Source organism: Enhydra lutris, unplaced genomic scaffold (assembly GCF_002288905.1).
Source record: "Enhydra lutris kenyoni isolate GAN:26980312 unplaced genomic scaffold, ASM228890v2 scaffoldscaffold26, whole genome shotgun sequence".
Classification (NCBI taxonomy): domain Eukaryota; kingdom Metazoa; phylum Chordata; class Mammalia; order Carnivora; family Mustelidae; genus Enhydra; species Enhydra lutris.
This window is the reverse complement of record NW_019154110.1, coordinates 24,097,400-24,116,706: the sequence shown is the minus strand read 5'-3', so window position 1 is coordinate 24,116,706 and position 19,307 is coordinate 24,097,400. Positions and strand designations below refer to the sequence as shown.

The following is a 19,307-nucleotide window of genomic DNA, read 5'->3' as shown; positions in this document are numbered from 1 at the left end:
CTTTCTTTCTTTCTTTCTTTCTTTCTTTCTTTCTTTCTTTCTTTCTTTCTTTCTGTTTGCTCCTCCCTGCCCACGCTGGGAAGGCTTTATATTGAGGAAACGTGATTTGAGCCGTGCCTGGAATTGGGAGTCAGGTGTCAACAGGGGCAGAAGGAAAGAATATCCCTATGGTGGGGAAACAGTATGGACAAAGGCGGAAGTGCGAAAGGGAGATACAGGGCACGCATGCACACAAGCAGGTGTGTGTGTGGATGCATATGTGTGTGTGTGTGCGTGTGTGTAGTGTGTGATGCTGCAGGAGGTAGCCAGAGATAAGGCAGGAAAGATTTAGCAGATAGATCATGGAGGGCCTTGAATGCCAGGCTAAGAAATGTATTGAAATTCTCAGGCACGAGAATGAATGGGAAGTGAATGGATGCTTAGGGGCGTAACTTCTCAAACTCTCCGGGTGAGACACATTTTTATTGTTGTTGTTAAATTTCCAATTGACTGTGAACCTACTTTTTAAAAACTATAGTAAAAACGATCACGTGCTTGGACGCTGTGGCAATGTCACATCCCCAGAAAGGTTGCCTAACGCTTCCTCTCTATTTCTGTGCTCATCTCATGAACCAGTGGCCACACTTGTGTGGGGACCGCGCTTTGAGTAGCCCTGCCCCAGGGGTCCTTGGAGGGGCTGCAGAGGTCAGGGAGGGCTACAGGTTTTTGTTTTTGTGTTTGTTTATTTGTTTGTGTTTTTTTGTGTGTGTGGTGGGCATGGATGCTCATTTATCTAGGGAGACGATGCAGAACCTTTGTCAGGAGCCCTCGAAGGGGCGCCTCGGCCCCAACCCAGCTATCCTGTGCTTGCTGCCTGCTGGGGAAGTGAGAAGGGGAAAGGGAGCTTCTCTTGGGGTGCAAGCCAGGCAGGGGGGAGGCTTCAGGGATGCAGCATGGGGCCAGAAAACAGCATCTTGGGGGGCCCCACAAGCATTTTCAGAGTCTTTCAAGCAGATGCCTGGGGCCCCAGGGTCCCAGAAAAGCTGTGACTCCTGTGGGCTCACGCAGGTAGGCTCTGCAGTTGGATGGATTTCTTGAACTCCCTAGAAAACACCTGCTTTCATGACTACTTTTTCTTTTTTGGGGTGAGATTCATGTAACATAAAATTAAAATAAACAACTCGGTAGCATTTCGGCACTCCCCATGTTGTGCAAATCCCCACCTCCACTAAGTGCCGAAACACATTGTCACCCCGGAAGGAAACCTCATACTCCTGAAGGGGTTGGTCTCCATGTTATTCCTCCTCCTCCAAGACAGATCTCGACAGATTTGCCTCTTCTGAATATGTCACATACACGGAGTCGTACAGTGTGTGACCTTCTGTGTCTGGCTTCTTTCACTTAGCACGTGTTTCAAGGTTCATCCGAGTTGGAGCGAGTATTAGTACTTGGATCCTTTCTAGGGACAGATCATGTTGCATTATAAGCATAGATCACGTTCATCCACTGAAGGACATTTAGGCTGTTGGGTCACGTGCTATTTCCGTGTTTAGCTTTTTGAGGCATTGCCAAACTGTCTTCCAAAGTTGCTGAGCCATTTTTCATTCCCACCAGCAAAGTGTGAGAGGGTTCCACCTGCTTTCTTTATTCAGCAGGTGATTGTTGTCCCCTGGGAAGGCAAGGCAATGGCTATCAGGGGCTAGCATGGGGAAAATAGGTCAGGATGATCCCTGCTCTTTTGCCCTGCTGCCCACCATAGGCTTCTAGGCTACTTGGCAGGACTGGGAGGCTGCTGGCTGGCATGTGGGTGTGGGAGGTTGCCTTTCCCTTTTTCACCAAGGCATGTAGGTCAGGTGATGAAATCTAAAGCCTCAAAGCCAAGGTAGGTGTGGTCTTTCAGGAGTTGGGCTTGTAGTCCACTTGGACCCTGTGGCTCAAAATATGTCCTCTCAGGGATAGATACAGACTCTGTTCCTCCTTCTCCCTACTCTGGTCCCTCCTCATCTTTCTTCTCTCTTCCCTTTGCCTTTCCCGAGCTTCTCACCTCCCTCACTCTCTCTCTTCTACCTCCCCCTCTGCTCGCGCCCCTCCTCTCCTCTGTTTTTGTCTATCATTTTCTCTTCACCCTGCTTCCATCTGCCTTCCTCTTCCATTGTTACATTCCTGCTCTAATGTCCACTCCCCTCCACCCCAACCTGCCATTCTTATGCCTCAGGGACTGAGTGGGAAGGAAGGGGGTGGGGAGCGGCATGCACGTTCATGTTCATGGACTATATCCATGAGCCCTTCTCCCCATTGAGGCCCTAGTAAGTCTCCCCAAAGCGAGATGGGGTGCTGAGAAGCCTCTTTTTCATCTTTATTCCTTCTTTCTCCCAGGAGACGCACTGACATCAGTGGCACAGAGCATGGTGGCCCGCAGCTGGGGATCGAGAGATCCAGTTCTGGTTGTCTCTGTCCCTCAGTATCAAAGGTCAAAGCCTGGGAAGAAAGGAGTCTCCAGGGGAGCTCACGTGGCAGGAATTGGCCTTGGTTGGCAGGGAGGTGCTTTGGGAGGGGAAGAGCCATCATCCATGCCACAAAGTTCTCCTGGGCACTCCCCCTGGGTCAGGCCCTGTGGCGAGCTGCCAGGCAAGCTGCATCAGCGGACTGGGAAAACAAGAAGTCCCTTCTGCCCCACATTGGTTCTCAAAGTGGGGCCCAGAGCAGCAGCAGTATTTGGAAGCTTGTTAGAAATGCAAATTCCCAGGCCCTTCTTCAAACTTACTAAATCAGCAAGTTCACCAGTGGGCCCCAGCAACTCCTGTTTTGACAGGCCCTCCAGTGATTCTGATCCTCACTCTAGTGTAAGAACCATTGCACGACCCTGAGGGGGAGCCCTAGTTAATGAGGGAGACTCTGCACTCCCAGTCTGATGGTGGAGGTAGGACCCTTGCCTGCCATCTGACAGGAAGACAGAGACTTGGGCTCAGAAAACTGCCCATCAGAGGGACATCTAGGCTTCTCGCTGAAAGTCCTTTAGCCCGGGGTCCATCTCTGCTAGAAACACCAGGATGAATTTCTCTGGCTGGAGGTGGCTAGAGTCAGGAGCCCAGAGAAACTCCCATCCCACATTCTCTCTCCATTCTTCAGAAAGTGGGTTTGATGTGCTAATGAGAGCATCAATTATGGAGCATCGTTAGCATTCATTACAATAAGAAGCTGGAGAGGGAGGACCGCAGGGAATAAGGGACGGTCCTTTGAAACTTACTGCTATTCACTCCTCTCCTGTAGGGTGGGAGGGGGAATGGGAGGGCCAGGAATGCAAGAGGAGACCTGGAAGGGGCTCTGGGGCGCTAGCTAAAACCCTCCTCCTCCTCCTCACCTCCCCCACCCCTGACAGTTTCTGCTCCAAATGCCAGGTCACCCCCCTGGTCACTTTCTCTCAGGTACAGGGCCATAGTGCAGCCCCCTCACTGCCTGCGGGCCACTCTTGTTGGAGGGTGTATGGTCCAAGGGGCTCATGAAATGCAGGGGGCTTTCTCTAGGATCTGGGGGGGAAGGGGGTTCCCACCATGTCAGAGTGAGCAGTTCAGCATATGCCAGCCACCATTTCCACATCATCATTTTCCCTGTGCCTTTCCCTAGAGGCCCCAGTGCCTCTCTCTGCCCACCCCTGGTCCCATGTCCCTCTTCCTGCCAGATGTTTGTCCAGGTGTGCTTCCTGTTCTCACTGTAACTTGGGGAAGGAGTGGCCGAGAATTCTCACCTCTAGCATGCTCCCCCATAACCTCCCTCCCACAGGTTCCCAGGAACAGGCCAGGGATGGGGCAGGGACAGTGTGTGAGAAGCTCCGTTAAACTTGGCCATAGTGGATCCCTCATACGAGCCAGCTGCCCCCTCCCGACCAAGAGCAATGCCCAGAGACACTGGCTGGGAGGAGGGCTAGAGGGAAGTTACCTGTTGAGGACTGCAAGTGGGGGTGGGGTGGCACCTGCAGCATCTCAGGTGCAGGCAGCTGGCACACGGGTTGTGCCCGGGCACCAAGCCAGCTTCCAGGAGCAATTCTCTCGTCTCTGGGCTGGAGAAATACTACCTGAGTTGCTCTACTGTTGATCAGTGGCAATGGCTTCCCAGCCTTTTCCCTACCCCAGGAGACTCTGCTTCGGAGATGTGATAGGGGCCGGGAACCAATCTTCCCTGGGGGGCTGGGCCAGAGGATCGGTGGGGGGTGAGGGTCAATGCCATCCACCCATCCTCTGTCTCACTGTGGGGTCTCAGGGCCTTTGTTTCGGTTCTGAAGCTGTATCTCCTCTCACCCCTCTATGGGACCCAGCTGTCCTGGGTTGTGTGGGTGTGGATGTAGTTCAGGGGAATAGGGGGTCAAATGAAATCAAGGCTAAGCAGACGATGAGAAATGTTAAGGGTCAGGGAGCCTGGGTGTCTCAGTGGGTTAAGCCTCTGCCTTTGGCTCAGGTCATGATCTCAGGGTCCTGGGATCGAGTCCTGCATCGAGCTCAGCAGGGAGCCTGCTTCCTCCTCTCTGCCTGCCTCTGCCTGGCTCTCTGCCTACTTGTGATCTCTGTCTGTCAAATAAATAAATGAAATCTTAAAAAAAATATGTTAAGTGTTCCTCTTTAAGAAGTGAGCTCCTGTGTGCCTGGAGCTCCTTAGCTCAGTGGCTAAGCGTCTGCCTTGGGCTCACGTCAGGATCCTGGAGCCCTCCTGATGCAGGAGGTCACGTCAGGGTGGGGAAAGATGGATGCACTGTCCTGCTGACACCTTTGGAACTCTTCCCAGTTTCTGGGGGCTGATTCATAGAGACTCTCCATCCAGTCTCCAAACCAGTGGCTTCTTGGCATTTATCCTAAGGGCAGAAAAATCTCCATGGGACTGGGCAAGTATCTTTCCTGTCATCATCCAGGGCTAATGCCCAGTTCCTTAACCTTGACATAACTGAACGTTCCTGAGCTCAGCTCTCTTCCATCCACCGAGGCTGGCCCGGCTTCTGGCAGTGCACACAGGAGGTGCTGCTGGTGATGGGAAAGATGCTGAGAGCTTTGAAGTCAGGCAGATCTGGGTTTGAATTTCAGCTGTGCTACTCTTAGAGTGGGCACACGTAGCTATTCCTGTCTGAGCCTCAACTCTTTATCTCTGAAATGGGGCCAAAGATGCCCATTCTGCAGGATTGTTGAGAGGGTTAAATGAGAGAATCTGAGTAAAGCACTTGCTGATTCCCTTCTCCTTAGCTGTGCACAAAGTGGGGCAGGGAAGAGACCCCGTCTTAGGGGAAACCTGAAGGGAGAGGAAGGGATGGAGTCTGTGCAGTTGAGTCAGACTTCTGATTGAGAGGCGCAGAAGCTTGAGTGCCCAGCCTGGAGGCTCTGAGAGGCGTGGGAAGTGGTGTCCGAGCAGTCGGGGGAAAGCCATCCCTCCCTACACAGCCCCCTCCCCTACACAGGGCCCGCTGCCTCCCATGCCCATCCTGGGCAGAGAGCCAGGCAGGGAGCTGGAAGAGTGCCCGCTGTGCGCTGAGGCCAAAAGATGGGCACTGTCCAGTTGGCAGAGGGAGAGCAGCTGGCCCGGAATGGGAAAAGTCAGGGTGCCGACTGCTGGGGTCGTGTGCCCAGACGGTGTGTCTGAGACACGGCTCTTGGCTGCCCTCCGGATCTAGCCCTGCTGGAGCTGGGAAGGAACCCCTCCCTGTCCGGCCCTGGCCCTGCCGGCTAAGCTACTGCACCTGGAGATTAATCTCGAGGGGCATCTGGGACTTGCCCCTAGCCAGGCATGTGGCTGGTCCAGGGGCAGGCCTGGGAGTGGGCAGGAAAATGGGAGAGCCTAGATTAAGCTTGCAACCTGGGTAGACCAGGAAGTGGGGAAACCGGTTTGTCATTTGCGCCACTTGGGGTGGGGTCTTCTCTCCTGCCTTGCTGCCTGCCTGGCGCCCTATATTGAAGAGAGTTCCTGTGCCCCTTTCTTGCTCCATCTAAAGTGGCTTTGGGAAGGTAAAGAAAAGGGGCAGGGGACTCAGTCCACTTTCTCCTCTCCAAGAGCAGTTTGCGAGAGGAGGGACAGGACAGAGAGCGGGCGGGAGAGAGGAAGCAAGCAACCGGCTCCGGAGGGCAGGTCAGGGTCAGTGCCGGTCAGAGCCAGTGGTCGGCTGAGCCAACAGGTAGGCCAAGGTGGGACAGGAGGTGGGAATAAAGCGGGGGCGGGGGCAGAGCTAGCGCTCCGCATGCTGCCTTGGAGGTGGCCGTGGCAGAGCCGAGCGAGGTGTGAGAAGGGGCTGGGCGGGCTCCTTCGGGGTGCTGCTTGACAGAGGAGCTGGCTCCCCTCAATCCTAGCACTGGCCTCTGCAGTTCCAGCAGACGCCTGCAGGAGGGGCCGCAACTGGAGCTGGGGGCAAGGACACAGCCCAGCAGGGGGCGCCGGGGGACTGGATCCCTGAGGCTGAGCGGAGTCTAAGGAGTGGGGGAGGGGGGGCGACCCCTGCAGAGGCCAAGGAGGGTCCAGCCTCTCCCTGCATAGGGCGGCTGTGGCCTTCGGAGGTCACCTTGGCTGAAAAGTGGCCACCCGGTCCCTCAGCTCCGCTTGCCTCCCTGCCCTGTTCCTCCCCGAATGCCTCCTAATCCCCTGGCGAGCCAGGGCTCGGAGACCGAGAAGTCCCCCACCCTCGAGGTGCACCCCTCTCCTCTGAGGCTGGTCCCGGGCCTGAGGCATTTGTCTCGGTGGTGGTGGTGCGAGGATGGCTTGGGGTGGGAGAAGCAGGTCGGGTGGAGGGGAGCGTGAGCGCGCCCCTCACCCCTGGCCCGGCCGCGCGCCGCGGGATCCCGCCGTGCAGCTGGAGGGCGTGAGGCGCAGCGCCCCCTCCTCTCCTCCGCTCTCCGCCACCCCCGGCGGCCCTTTGTACGTTCCGGCCACACGCGGGTACCCGCGCCGCGCGCGCTCCCGCCCGCAGTGACACACCCGCGCCGGCCCGCGCGCGCGCCCCCCCCCGCACACATACACACACACATACACACACATAGACACACACACTCGCTCTCGCACACTCGGTGACACGCCCGCGCGCGCGCGCACCCACACGCCCGGCCGCCGGCGCCCTCCCAGCTGGTCCACCCCGGCGGGGCCCGCGCCCCCGGCCCGCCCGCCTGGCACCGCGCCCCCGGGCTGGGGCCGAGCGAGGAGTCCGCGAGGCGGCGAGAGGGCGAGCGCCAGGCAGGCCGGCCCGGGGCCCCCGCCCCCCGCGCCCCCGCCCGATGGGGAACGCTCCGTCCCAAGGCATGTCCCTGTCTCTCTCCTCCCTAATGTGCCTCCATGCTTAAGTGGAAGGTATTTCTGTTTTCTTTGTGTGTTTTCCCCTCGGCCGGGGGCGGGGGCGGCGGCCGGACCGGGGAGGCGGCGGCCGGTGGGGCAAGGGATGCTCGGGGCGCAGGTGGCCGGGAGGGGGGGGGACAGGGGACCGCGGCGTGCTGGCTTGGAAGAAGGACCCGAGCGACAGGAGTCCTGGGACCAGAGGGGGTCAGGAATTGGCGAGGCTGGAGACCAAGCGGGGAGGGCCTCGTGATGCCCGGGGGAGAGGGCCCGAAGGGTGAAAATTTAAAGGGGTACGTTTGGAGGAAGGAGGGGTGGGGAGAAGAAAGGGGATGGATAGTGAGAGGAGTGGGGGAGGGGAGTGGTCCATCCGTGGTGGTGGAAGAAGAGGATGCGGGAGGTGGGGGGTGGGGAGGCGAAGGGGTTGGAGAAGTGGGTGGCGGGGAGCCTCAAAGGCCTCTCTTTCCCCCAGGTCCCAGAATGGGGTGAACGCGCTTGGACGGTGGTGGTAGGCGCTTTGCGCCAGCCCCCCAGGGAAGGAAGGGGATGAGTGCATTCTGGGGTTAGCTGTGTTGCCAGGATACAAGCCTGTTTTCCCCCCCCGCCCCCCTCACCTCGAGGCCCTAGCCCTGGAGACCTCGAGCCTAGGCAGCAGTTGCAGAAACAGGGGACCAGCTCCCCGCTCAGCTGGCGGGTAGGGAGGGGCCATAAGGGGGAGGGGCTGGGGGAGGGGCTATTTGATCTTAAGCCCTCCCCCTGCGGAGGCCAGAGGGCAAGGGAGGGCGCCCCCAGCTGGGGAGAGCATCCTGGGTGAGTGAGGAGGTAGGGACCACCAGGGGCTGAGGGGCAGAAGGCGGGGCTGGGGAGGGGACGCGCCATAGCCCCCCCCTCCCCTCCCACGCACCCCCCTGCTACGTCAGAAGCTCCGGGGCCAGCTCCGAGTCCTGTCGGTGGGGGCAGCAGGATGCTGGTGGAAGCAGAGGGGGCCGGCCTGGTGCCTCCGCAGCTCGGCTGTCAGGGCCCGGCGGGGCGTGTGCGGCTGCTAGTGCTGGCCCCCCCGCCCCACCCCTCCCCATGCAGCCCTGGCAGTGCCTCCGGCGCTTTGCCCTGGCCTGGTGGGAGAGGACCGCTGAGGGCAGCGCCCGATCTCCTAGGGAGGAGGCTGGATCGAGGGACCCCGGGGGCCGAGGGGAGCCAGGTGAGCAGGAGCAAGGATTTTGCAAGGAGGAGGTCCCGGACTGTTTTTCCCTCTCTCCAAATACTATGGAAGCAGGAGGTCCTGAAGCCCCCAACTTTAAGGGAAGTGTTTTCCTCCCCCTCGGTGGCGCTGGCGGAGGGCTCCTGGCTGAAGACTTCTCAGGATATGTCGGAGCTACTGTTGTTTTGGGGGAAGGGGAAACAGATGAGGACATGGTGGGGGTGCATAGCTGACCAGACTTGGGACTTGTAGGTAGGTCCAAACGTTCCTTGGTGTGGGGTTTGAGCACTTTGTGGGGCTGGAGGTTGGATACCTTCTTCCCGACTCTGGGTATCTTGGTCCGGGTGACCTTGAGCCAACTGCTTTGCTGTCTAACTTCATGCCTCAGTTTCTCTCATTCCCTTCCCTATCCCTCCTGCTGGTTTTCAAGAATTGATGCTGCATTTGATGGAGACTGTCACTATGAAAATGTGAAGCTCTGTCATTCTTGGTGGCAGCTGTCACAGTGGTGTCTCTCGTGCGGTTGTGCGTGTGCGTGCGTGTGTGTGTGTGTATGTGGGGGACAGTTTGGGTTTCTGCAGGAGGGCTTTTGCTAGTTCTGGCTGGTGTTGGGGCCACTGTGAGCAAGTGTCAGGGCCTGGCATTCACACCGGAAGGAGGGCTCCAGGCGAGCCAAGAGTTGTTGGGGCAGAGACTTAGCTGGTGGCCTCGTGTAGAAGGAAGGCTTGGGGGTGAAGGCTTGGGGTTTAAGAGGAGGGGGTCGCAAGAATAAGATCCCTCTCACCCTCCACACAGATTGCCTGGCACCCAGGCACCATTGGCAGTGAGTGCAAAGGCTTTGCCCTGGCTTCTTGCCACCGTGCCTTGGGGACAAGAGGGTCTTTGTCCAGTGCCCCCCCCGCCCCCACCGGCCGCCCCATTCCTTTCCGCCCTTACCATGATGGCCGATTCTCTATGATGACCCTCAGGGCTGGGATGGAGATGTGGGTCCCCCGTGTGCTCTGGGGATCTGGAAGAAGCAACTGTGATCCTCAGGGGCTGAGTGGAGAGGGGAAACTGGGGGAACTCTCTTAGGGGAAGGATCCCTGGGAATGAGCCATCAGGACACCTGCCCCCACCCCAGGCCTTCTGCTTGCTCCTTGTCTAATGTCGGCCAGGCCGGAGGTGGGTGGGTGGGGGGGATGTCTGGGGTCTTTGTGGCCTGATTCCCGCTGAGCTCCAGGTTTCTTAAAGATGTACTGGGTACAGCGTTGTGTGCTGGGATACAGAGCCTCAGATGCTCTCTTTTTCTCTGTCTCTTCCCAGGGACCCACCCTGGAAAAAGGGTTTAATTAGAACCATTGATTCCTTCTTTGGCTGCGGGCATCGATCTCAACAGTGTGGTCAGACCTGGGGGGTGGGGGTGGCATGGTTTCTGTCTGCACAGTGCCAACCTTGGCTTTCTCTGACCCAAGCTTAGGAGGGAGGGGGCTGGGCTCTTTAAAGTACCGGGTCTGTTTGAGCCCCACCCCCACTCCAGGTCAGGTCTTAGGGAAAGAAGGGAGCTGGGGCTGAGGGTCTGGATGGAGGGAGGGGGGTTTGGGGTTCAGGATCATACTGAATGGTGGGCCTGGGGCTCTGGAATGGAGGGGAAGCTGTGGTTGGGTGGGGTTTTGCAAGGGGGAGTCAGGAGGCAGCAGAGGGGGCCTGTCTGGGGGTGCAGGCGGTGAGTTCAGGGGAAAGACCTAGGGCTTGCCATAAAAGCTTCTCTTTCGAGGAATTCTGAGCACTTATCTCCTTTAGCCCTGGCAAGGAGATCCAGTTTCTTCTTTCGCTGTGTCCTCAAGGCCCAGAGAGGGACAGAGATTGCCTCAGAGGCCCAGCAGTCCTGGGTGTGGCCTTGGAGCCTGGTTGCCTGAGCCAGTGGCCCCTGCCTAGGCACAGAGAGCTGAGGGTGAGGCTCCTGGCAGCCTTGAGTCTGGTCTCTGGGCTTGGTGGGAGGTGGGGGACAGCTTGTGCCCCCCAAGCCCTGACTGCCTGTCGTGGGTGGGCTGGTGCAGGTGTGGGCTTCAATGAGGCACTCAGATGCTCTTTGAAGAATCCCTTGTTGGCTTCCTAGGGCCCATTCGAGCAAAGATAATAAAAATCTGGCCGTCAGCGGGTTTGAGGGCTGCACTCGCTTCCCCTTCTTTCATTCCCAGCTCTGAAAAGCAGAGATGAAGGCTTTGGATTTGGCTGCTGCCCCAAGGGAGAGAGGGAGGGAGGGAGGCAGAGGAGGATGGACTGATTGCCTGGCAGCCCAGGAATTGCTGGGGAGGTGGGCAGAGGGAAAGGGGCTTGGTCCCCAACTCCTGCCAGACAGTCCCGAGGCCTTGGTGGGGCTCCTATGCCCGATACCGAGGCTCCGGCTTTGCTTCAGTCCCAGAGGCCTGCAGTCCTTTCTCTCTGCTCTGCTGCTCCCACTTTCCCCCTCCCCCTCTCATCTCCCCCCACCCTGCCCCTGTGTATCCCCCACTTCTTCCTCCGGCCTCCCCTCTCTCTGCCCCTTGGTTTCTCCTGCCCTGCACTTCATTCTGTCTCTCTCCCCCCACCTTGTCTCCCCTTTTCTCACTCTGTCTGCCCTCCTCCCATCTGTCTGTCTTCCTCCCCCCAGCATTGGTCCTGCTTTCTAGGACTGTCTGGAAGGTTGGAGAAGCCAAGTTGGGGGGTGGAGGGCAGCCGCAGCCACTGAAGGGATGGGGCTGGGTTGATTATTATGGTCTGTCAGGTGCCATAATTATCAGAGTCCAAGCGGAAGGGGGCTGCTGAGCCCCTGGAGGGGTGTGTGTGTGTGTGTGTGTGTGTAGCAAGGAAACCATCCCCCTCCCCACACCACAGCGGGCACCTTGCCCTGACATTGGGCTTCAGACACTCCAGTTCTCCTGCCGCCTTCTGCTGCTTGGCTGCCGGAAACCAGCGCCTCTGGCCTTGGTCCCTCCGCCCCTCTGGTCACCCACAGTCCCAGGCATCGCTGTTGCCCTGTCCATGCTCTTCCCCTCACACCCCAGCAGTTTCCAGGCTCAGAGGTGGGAAGGGAGGGGTCCTAGTCCCACCCCTCACCCCTGGGCTCTGGGAGGCCTTCATGGAGCCCCATCCAAGCCCTGTGCCCTCTTGCCATCTTGTCCACCTCCCATATAAAAGACAGGACTGTCGTGGAAAGAGCACTAGACTCTGAGTAAAGGGAGCTCATTCCCACTCTTCCTCAGCACCCAAATGTCCGAGTGACCTTGAACAAGTCCCTGCCTGATGTGGGCCTCTTTCCTCACCTGTGAAATGAGGGGGTGTGGGCTGGATCATCTCCAAGGTCTCTTCTGACATTCCGTGGATGTTGTGTCTCTCTTCTGGGTGATTTGCATATGCTTTGCATATATTAATGGTGCCTGCTTGAAGGGGGAAGGTGCCACCCACAAGGACCAGAGTCCCACCCACCATTCTGACTTCCCTTGCCCATTGGCCCATGCTTTCACTGCTGGAATCTCCTAGGGGGTTGGAAGCTGAGGCCTGAGCATTTCCTGGGGAGGTGGGTCTGGCCCCTGGGTTCCAGACATGCTGGAGGCAGGATAGGGGGTAGCCCCAATGGAGGGGATCCTTACCCTCATCACCCCTGCTACAGAAGGTTCAAATAGGGAAGCCAAGTGCTGTGTGAATTTACTGAAGTTGCCTGTGGCTACCATGGAGTGTATGAAACCCTGCCGAGGCTGGCTTGGGGGTTTCCCTCCTCCATTCCCAGGGCCTGAGCACCCTCTAGATGCCAAGGAGCTTAGCCAGGTGTAAGAGTCCCTCCTCGGGTGTCAGCTCCCCACTCCCCACAGCCCAGGGCAGATCAGGGTGTGTCTTGCAGCCCTGCCCACTTCTGTGCAGTCCCCTGGGCTTGTAGGTTGCAATTTGGACCTGAGAGCTGGTCACAGAGAGGGCTAGCCCCATGCTCCCTACAAGGGTCACAGACATCATCAGGGAGAGAGAATCTGCTGCCTCCGGTTCTGTCCCCACCTCCGGGGGGGGTACTGCCCCCAGAGCCTCCTCTCCTACCTCTTGGCCAGAGCTCTGTCTGGCACGGGCCAGTGTCATGGATCCAAGCCCCCAGTCCTGCTTCTGTTGCTTTGGCCCCTATAATGCCCATCACATAGGGCAAGGCCGGAGTAAAGGTTGGCAGCCTGGAGAAGATAATGTGGGGCCACTGAGTCATGGCGAGAATATCTGAAGACAGAAGCAGAGATGGCCTCCGCTACTGAGGAGGACCGGGCCAGCAGAAATGGAACAAGAGGGATCAAGGTTAGATTTAGTCTTAGGAAGGGACTGTCCCAGGGGGCAGATTTGTTTGTGACCATAGGATTGCTGTGAGGATTAAATGTAATCATAGAAGAAAATGTCCAACACAAGGCTTGATACATAGTAAGCACCCAGTAACTGGTGTGACAGGGAGAACAAAAGTCTCTGAAACCAGAAAAGACCCTCCCCTAACCTTGAGACCTAGGATTTTGCAGGGGATGAGAAACTGCAGGGACAATTCCCAGAAGAGCTGCTTCTCCCACACTCAGGCTGCTGCTCCCCCAGTGTGCTCCTCGTGCCTCATGCACGCACTGGGCTCAGGGCCCAGCCACCCGAGGACACCCTGCCCTCATCTGCTCTGTTGCGGGTGGGCAGACAGAAGGGCTTGGGGTGGGGGGAGAAAATATTCTTCTCCCCTCCCCCCATCTTTGCCCAGGACAGCTTGAAAGGAAACAGGCCCATGCTGTAGTAGGAGGAATAGAGGTTAGATAGGAAAGAAAGCCTCCTGGGGTGTGTGTGTCGGGGGGGGGGGGGGGGGGGGGGGGCGGGGGGGGGGGGGGGGACACTCCAAGGTGGGGAGCTCCGGTGGTCTTTGACCTCAATGACAGGTATATGTGAACATGAGTAAGCTGGTGTTGTACCTAAGGGCAGGGGACCTGTGGGCATGACCTTTGCGATGACCTTTGGGCCATCCTGAGGCGCTTGGTAGATGCACTTTAACTCTTCTAGCTGTTATGGCTGGCTGAGTACAGGGTACAGGGGTGCGTGAGAGAGAGGGGTCCAGTCCTGCTGGGGAGGAAAAGGGGACCGGGTAGTCACTCTTCGATTCCCCAGGGCAAAGAGGTGAAATGCAGTGGGAAGAGTGAGCATGGGACCAGAATCAGGTGGCTTGCCTTCCCTACTGCTGTGTGACCATGGGCAAGTTAGTTGCCTGCTCTGGTCTTCAGTGTGCTTGGTATGAAAAAAGAGGGTGGAACTGGAGAATCTCTAAGGTCTCTTCCAGCTGTCACAAGCTCTACCTCCTTCCTCTCCCCTGAGATAAAACATGCCTTGCCACAAAGAGGGTGGGAAGAATATTTCCCAGCTTCAGCTAAACCTGGAAAAATGGAGAGCTGGCCCAAGAGAATATTGGCACAGGCGTGGGAGGGCAGGCACACACACACACACAGACACACAGACACACACACACACAGACACACACACACACACACAGACACACACACACATACACACTACAAACAGTCCCTTGTGCTGCAAAGACACGTTTTGCCCAAAGTCTACCCTCTCAGCCTGGAGGCTGGATAAGGGAGTGGCCAGAGGATTCAGCTGTCTGAATCATAAACTCAACGTTTTCCATCCTGGCAGAACTGGCTTTTCTACATTCCATTCCATTCAGGGACTACAATCCAGTCCTTATTTTCCTCCTCGGAGGCACTGCCCGAGGGTGGCTCCTCTCCCCAACAACCTTTTTCTCGTTCCTGGTAGCCTCCACCACCTGGCCCAGTTGATTGCATGTCCCGGCATGGAGTTCTGTCAAGACTGGGAAGGAGCTGGGTTTTTCCCAAGCCTGCCTTCCTCGTCTCCGCAGACCTCCCCATCCCAGCACACTGGCTTCTTTACCACCCCAGCCATAGAGCTTGCTGGAGACCCCAGACCCAGGGCCCTGCAGGGAACCCTCAGACCCAGAGACCTCACAGAGCAGCCCAACTCCAGGGGCCCGCTCTGGAGAGGCCTAGCTCAAGATGTTTCTGCGGAGCCTAGGAGGTGGTTGTGGGAGGGTGTCCTGCCGCCTCCCCACCCCCCCAGGGCGAGTGATAATTGCAGACACAGCGGGCATCCGCGGTGTCACCCTAGGCACCGGCATCTGCCTCATTGGGGAAGAATTAACGATTCCATCTCATTGGGAAGGCATTCCACGGCTCACTGAAGCCCTTTCAGAGAAACACTCAGCCCTTCTGCCTGCTCTCTTGGGCTGCCTCCTGCCCAGTCCACCCCTACTGAGGGAGGGTGAGGTGGGGGTGGGGGCTAAGCTGGCCTGATGCGTCCCCATTTTTGTTCCAGCCGCTTTCTAAGAGAGAAGGCTCTGAGGAAGAGTGAGGGCTTTTAGGACTGACTTGGATTTTCACTTTGCTGGTCCCCTGACTTTTAACACTCTCCCCAGCCTGGGTACTCAGGGATTTCTGGAAGTTAAAAGGAGAAGGGGACTAGAAGGGGACTGTGAGTGGCTTCCTGGAGGAGGTGGGAGAGCAGGAAAGCAGTCCTCCCACCCCCTACCCCTGCCCCAGGGGCCAGACCTCACTTAAAGATGAAGCTCAGGAGATCCTGGTCCGGGCTTCTCCCGAACCCAACAGCTCATCCTCTCCCCAGGTCCCTGGTTCCTCCACAGCCCAGACCTAGCCTCTTCTGCCTCCCACCCCGAGGATGAGGCAGAAGGAGAAAGAAACCAAGCCTTCTCTTTCACTTATTGTCCTTCAGAAATGATATATCCTGGAGCCTGGGCTGGAAAGAGGGGAGACAGACAAGGCCTTAGGAGGCTAGAGGGGAGGCAGCTTAGCTCAGGGGTCAAGAGCTTGGGTTCTGGAGTCAGACAGAGGTTTGTGGTTTGGGGCAAGTCATTTCGCCTCTGAAGCTCATTTTCCTCCTCTGTAAATTGGGGCCCACGACAGCGTTTTCCTCGAAGGATGGGTACCAGGATGAAATGCGGTAATTTAGGTAGAGTTCCTAGCTCACTGGAAACCTTTAAGAAATAGTCATTGCTTTGTCTTTGACCTCCTCACGTCCAAGGAATGACTGAATGGGTGAAGTCCTTTTTGTCTTCCTGGAGGAAGGGGCATACATGAGAAAACCTCTTTAGTGTTTTTTGAAATCCACATCCTCACCTCAGTTTATCTGGGGCTGGGTCTCCGGAGCTGCCACTGAAGGCGGATGGTGGGAAGGAAGGTAGGCCCCCTGAGTCGTCACTTCTCTGGACTCCGCGCCCCTGTCCATCTGCCCCTTTCGCGCCCCACTCTAACCTTCACTGCCTGGTCCGGGAAACTCTCTGGGGCTAGATCCGTTAGTGAGAATTCTTGGTTTCTTCCTTCAGTCAATGTCCCCACATCTGGGTACAACAGCTGCTTCTCCCTGGGATGCCTGCGTCTTGGGTAATCGGTGGGAAAATTGGAACCATGAGATTGGCAGGGGTCTCTGAGAACTCTTGCAGCCAGACGTGATGTGGGTATGGATGGGTTTGAGCCAGCCTCTGGAAGGCTGTGCCTGAGAGGGTCCCGGCCACAGTGTCTCCCTCCGGGCAGGAAGGGGATTCATGCCACCAGCCCCAGGATGGAAGGCAATGGACCATAAGGCAGCAGAAGGGGGGAAAGGCTACAGTTAGAAGGACTTCCCTGTGGGGTGGGAGGCCTACAGCCTTGATGAAGGCTGAAAGGGGGCTGTGCCCCGCACTCTGAAGGTTGGGGGGTGTGTGGAGGCAGGAGTGAGGTATAGACCTTCAAGCAATTAGGGGCACAGGTGCCATTGTCCTGCACAGCGTGAGTGTGTGAGTGCTGGTTACATGTAAAATATGTTTCCTCCTTACAGTGGGAAGAGGGACCTTCCTTAGCGTTAGGGGGTAAACGGAGCAGATGGGGGTCTCGGGCTGGGATAAGGCTGTCAGCAGAGCGGTGATGGCAGGCCCCTCTGACTCTGACCCTACCAGCTTTCCAAGATGGGGTGACTTTGGGTGGGCAACACAGGTGGGCCCTCGAAGGTGCTATCATTTGGGATCTTATGTGGGCGCTCCAGGAAAGGGCCTGTCTCTGTTTCTGGGAGGAGAATAGGGCCTGGTTTGTTGACTGTCTGTCCTGGGGACCTCATTCTAGGGACCCCATGTTTTCTGTGTCGTCCTGCTGTCTGTCCTCCTGTCTGTCTCCCACCAGTGTCTCTGCCCCTTCAGCCCCTGCTCTTCCAACACCCAGTCTCTATCCCTCCTGCCCCCACCCCCAGCCTCCCAGTGACCTCTAAAGGGATGGCTGTTAAGGCTCCACCTTGCCTTGTCCCTGCCCCTCTCCAGCCCCATGGCCCAAGGCCCCTATCTGGGAGCCATCCCACTTTGGGAGCCCCACCCTGGGCCCCTTGCTCTCTCCATCTCCTCTCCTCTGGCTCTGGGCATTCATTCACGACTTTCCTCCTTTCCTGTCCCTCACCCAGGGCTCCAGCGTGCAGCGGGAGGGAAGGCTCCAGGACTCTGTTCCCTCTGTTTAAAGTCTCCAGGTTAGTAAGCCAGGAGGGAGGCCTCCCCCCACCGCCCTGCCTCACACTGCTCCTTAGCCAACTGCCTCTTGCCAACCTAGATGGCCAGAAATGGGGGAGGGGGGGCTCTCCCTGGTGGGCCCAGGCCTTTGCCAGGGGAGGGGACAGCAGAGACTTGACTCCGGGGAGGGCAGCTTGCCTGGCGGAGAATGTGTCTATGTGTGCATGTGAGTTAGTGTGTGTGTGCATGTACATAAGCGTGCTGGCCGCAAAGCCTCCTTGGGCTGGGAAGCCGGGGGAGGAGGCAGGGGCCTGGGGGGCCTGGGGAGAGGGCCTCAGGAGCAGGGGGCCCTTCTTACGGAGGGAAACCCATGTTCCAGCGGAGGCTAGAGGGTGGGGGATGGGACATGGGACCACATCCCACCTCAATACAGCTCTGTTTAGTTTATAGGCACTTGCAAACCTGTGATCTTATTTCATTTATTCAATGATTCAATCGTTCATTCATTCATTTGTCCGTTTGTTCATTCATTCAATAAAGATTTATTGAATACCTTCTCTGTGCCAGGCCCTGGGCTAAGGTCTGAGTCCAACAGTGACCAAGACAGATAAGAGTTCTTCCATTGCTTAAGTGCTGAGCAGATAGAGGGTAAGGAGTTGGCTGAATTCACCTGCTGTGGAGCCAGGGCCATGGCTTGGGCAGCTGACTGTAAAGTGCCTGCTCCTACTCCAGGACTGTGACTCCATGTCCCCTGACGCCCCTGTCTGCCCCTGCTCCCTGGCCGGCAACTGCTCTCTACTTCATGTCCCTGTAAAGTGTCCCTTGACCTGATGGTGCCCCTCACATAGTGTGCCCCCACCGAGTAAGCAGTAAGTCCCTGGGGACTTGGGCAGCGTTGTGGGACCTGTGCTGAGGACTCTTCAGAGGCCTTGGGGAGCTGACCCCCTACTTCGCTGCCCAGGATCAGCAGCCTGGGGCCCTGGACTTGAGAGGCAGCCTGACCTGGGTTCAAATCCTCACTTAAACCATTACCTAGCTCTGTGGGCCTGGACAAGCCACTTGTCCTCTCCCAGCCTCAGTGTTCCTGCCTGGAAAATGGCAGGGTTGTCAGGTGCCTGGGTGGCTCAGTGAGTAGAGCATGTGATTCTTGATCTTAGGGTCATGAGTTCAGGCCCCACATTGGGTGTGAAGCTTACTTAAAAAAAAAAAAAAAAAGAGAGAGAGAGAGAGTAAGTTAAAAACAAATGGCAGGATAGATGAGAAGAGCACAGGAAAACGAGCAGCTGGTCCAGAGCCTGGCCTGCAGCAAGGATTGCCCCATTGCTTGTTCCCTTCCTGCGTGAGCCCTCTCGCCCCCTGGGGCAGCCTGAGCCCCAGCCTGAGTCCCAGTATTGTCCGGCTGCAGCTCTGTTCCTCCCTCTCCCCTGCCCCACCAGGGGAGCAGGGCTGCAGGATCTGGGTTTTGGCTGTCTGCAGACTCAACGTCCTCCAGTCCTCCGTCTCTCTGAAGGATGCTTCAGCCCCAATCTGGGCGGGCAGCTGGGGGAGGCAGCCCTCCTTGCCACTGTGGCTGCTGCCGACGCCTTGATGGCTTTTTAATAACTTTGCTCTGAGACAATCTGCAGAGTGCTCGTTTGTCTGCCTCTTAATTAAAATTACCGTTTTCCTAAAAGAGCAACAAGGCTGCTCCTCTCCCTCCCCCACTGTGGCTGCTGACAGGAGGCAACAGCACTTGAAACTGCAGCCCTTCCTGTCGGCCCAACGCTGCCCCCCACCCCAGTCCTGGTCACAGGGGCCACCAACCCCCCTTCCCCGCACCCATAGCAGAGGGGCCGGGGCTCAGCCACCCCGGTGGACTGGGGGGGGATCAGGGAACCAAGAGGAGGTCCTGAATGCTCTCCTCTCTTGCCCACCATTTTCTGGAATACTCCCAGAGGCAGGGAGCTCAGTACCTTCTAAGACTTCTGACATCTGTAGAGAGGGGAAACAACCCTGTCCTGCCTCCCAGAGCAGATTAAGATGTGGTTGGGTCTTGGAAACGTGTTGTGAAGGATTATTAGGGGTGGGGGCTGTCCACCAAAGTGGACACAATGTGGTCAGCGCCCCCATTGACTCTGGTTCCAGTTACAAGAGACTTCCTGGTTCCCTTTATGGACTCCGATTCAGCAAGGGAGTGAGGGCCTGGTGGGGTGGGGGGGTTCATTCAGTCCTTGCTGAATTTGGGGTAAAATCATCCCCTGTAATAATGAAAATACTAATGACCAATATTTACTGAATGTTTACTTATTAATACATGAACAATGTGCTGGCTTAAGCTCTGTTCAT

At 57.3% G+C, this 19,307-nt stretch overlaps 1 protein-coding gene across 1 annotated transcript in view; it reads left to right on the top strand.

Annotated features, from left to right (window-relative positions):
* Positions 1–8,343: 8,343 nt before the first annotated feature.
* The window catches only part of LOC111151746 (SRC kinase signaling inhibitor 1), a 63,188-nt gene continuing 52,224 nt past the window's right edge, over positions 8,344–19,307 (top strand). The window contains exons 1-2 of the mRNA XM_022509919.1: positions 8,344–8,467; positions 16,940–17,002. Of these exons, the coding sequence (XP_022365627.1) occupies positions 8,344–8,467; positions 16,940–17,002 (187 nt within the window). The remainder of the gene's footprint in view (positions 8,468–16,939; positions 17,003–19,307) is intronic.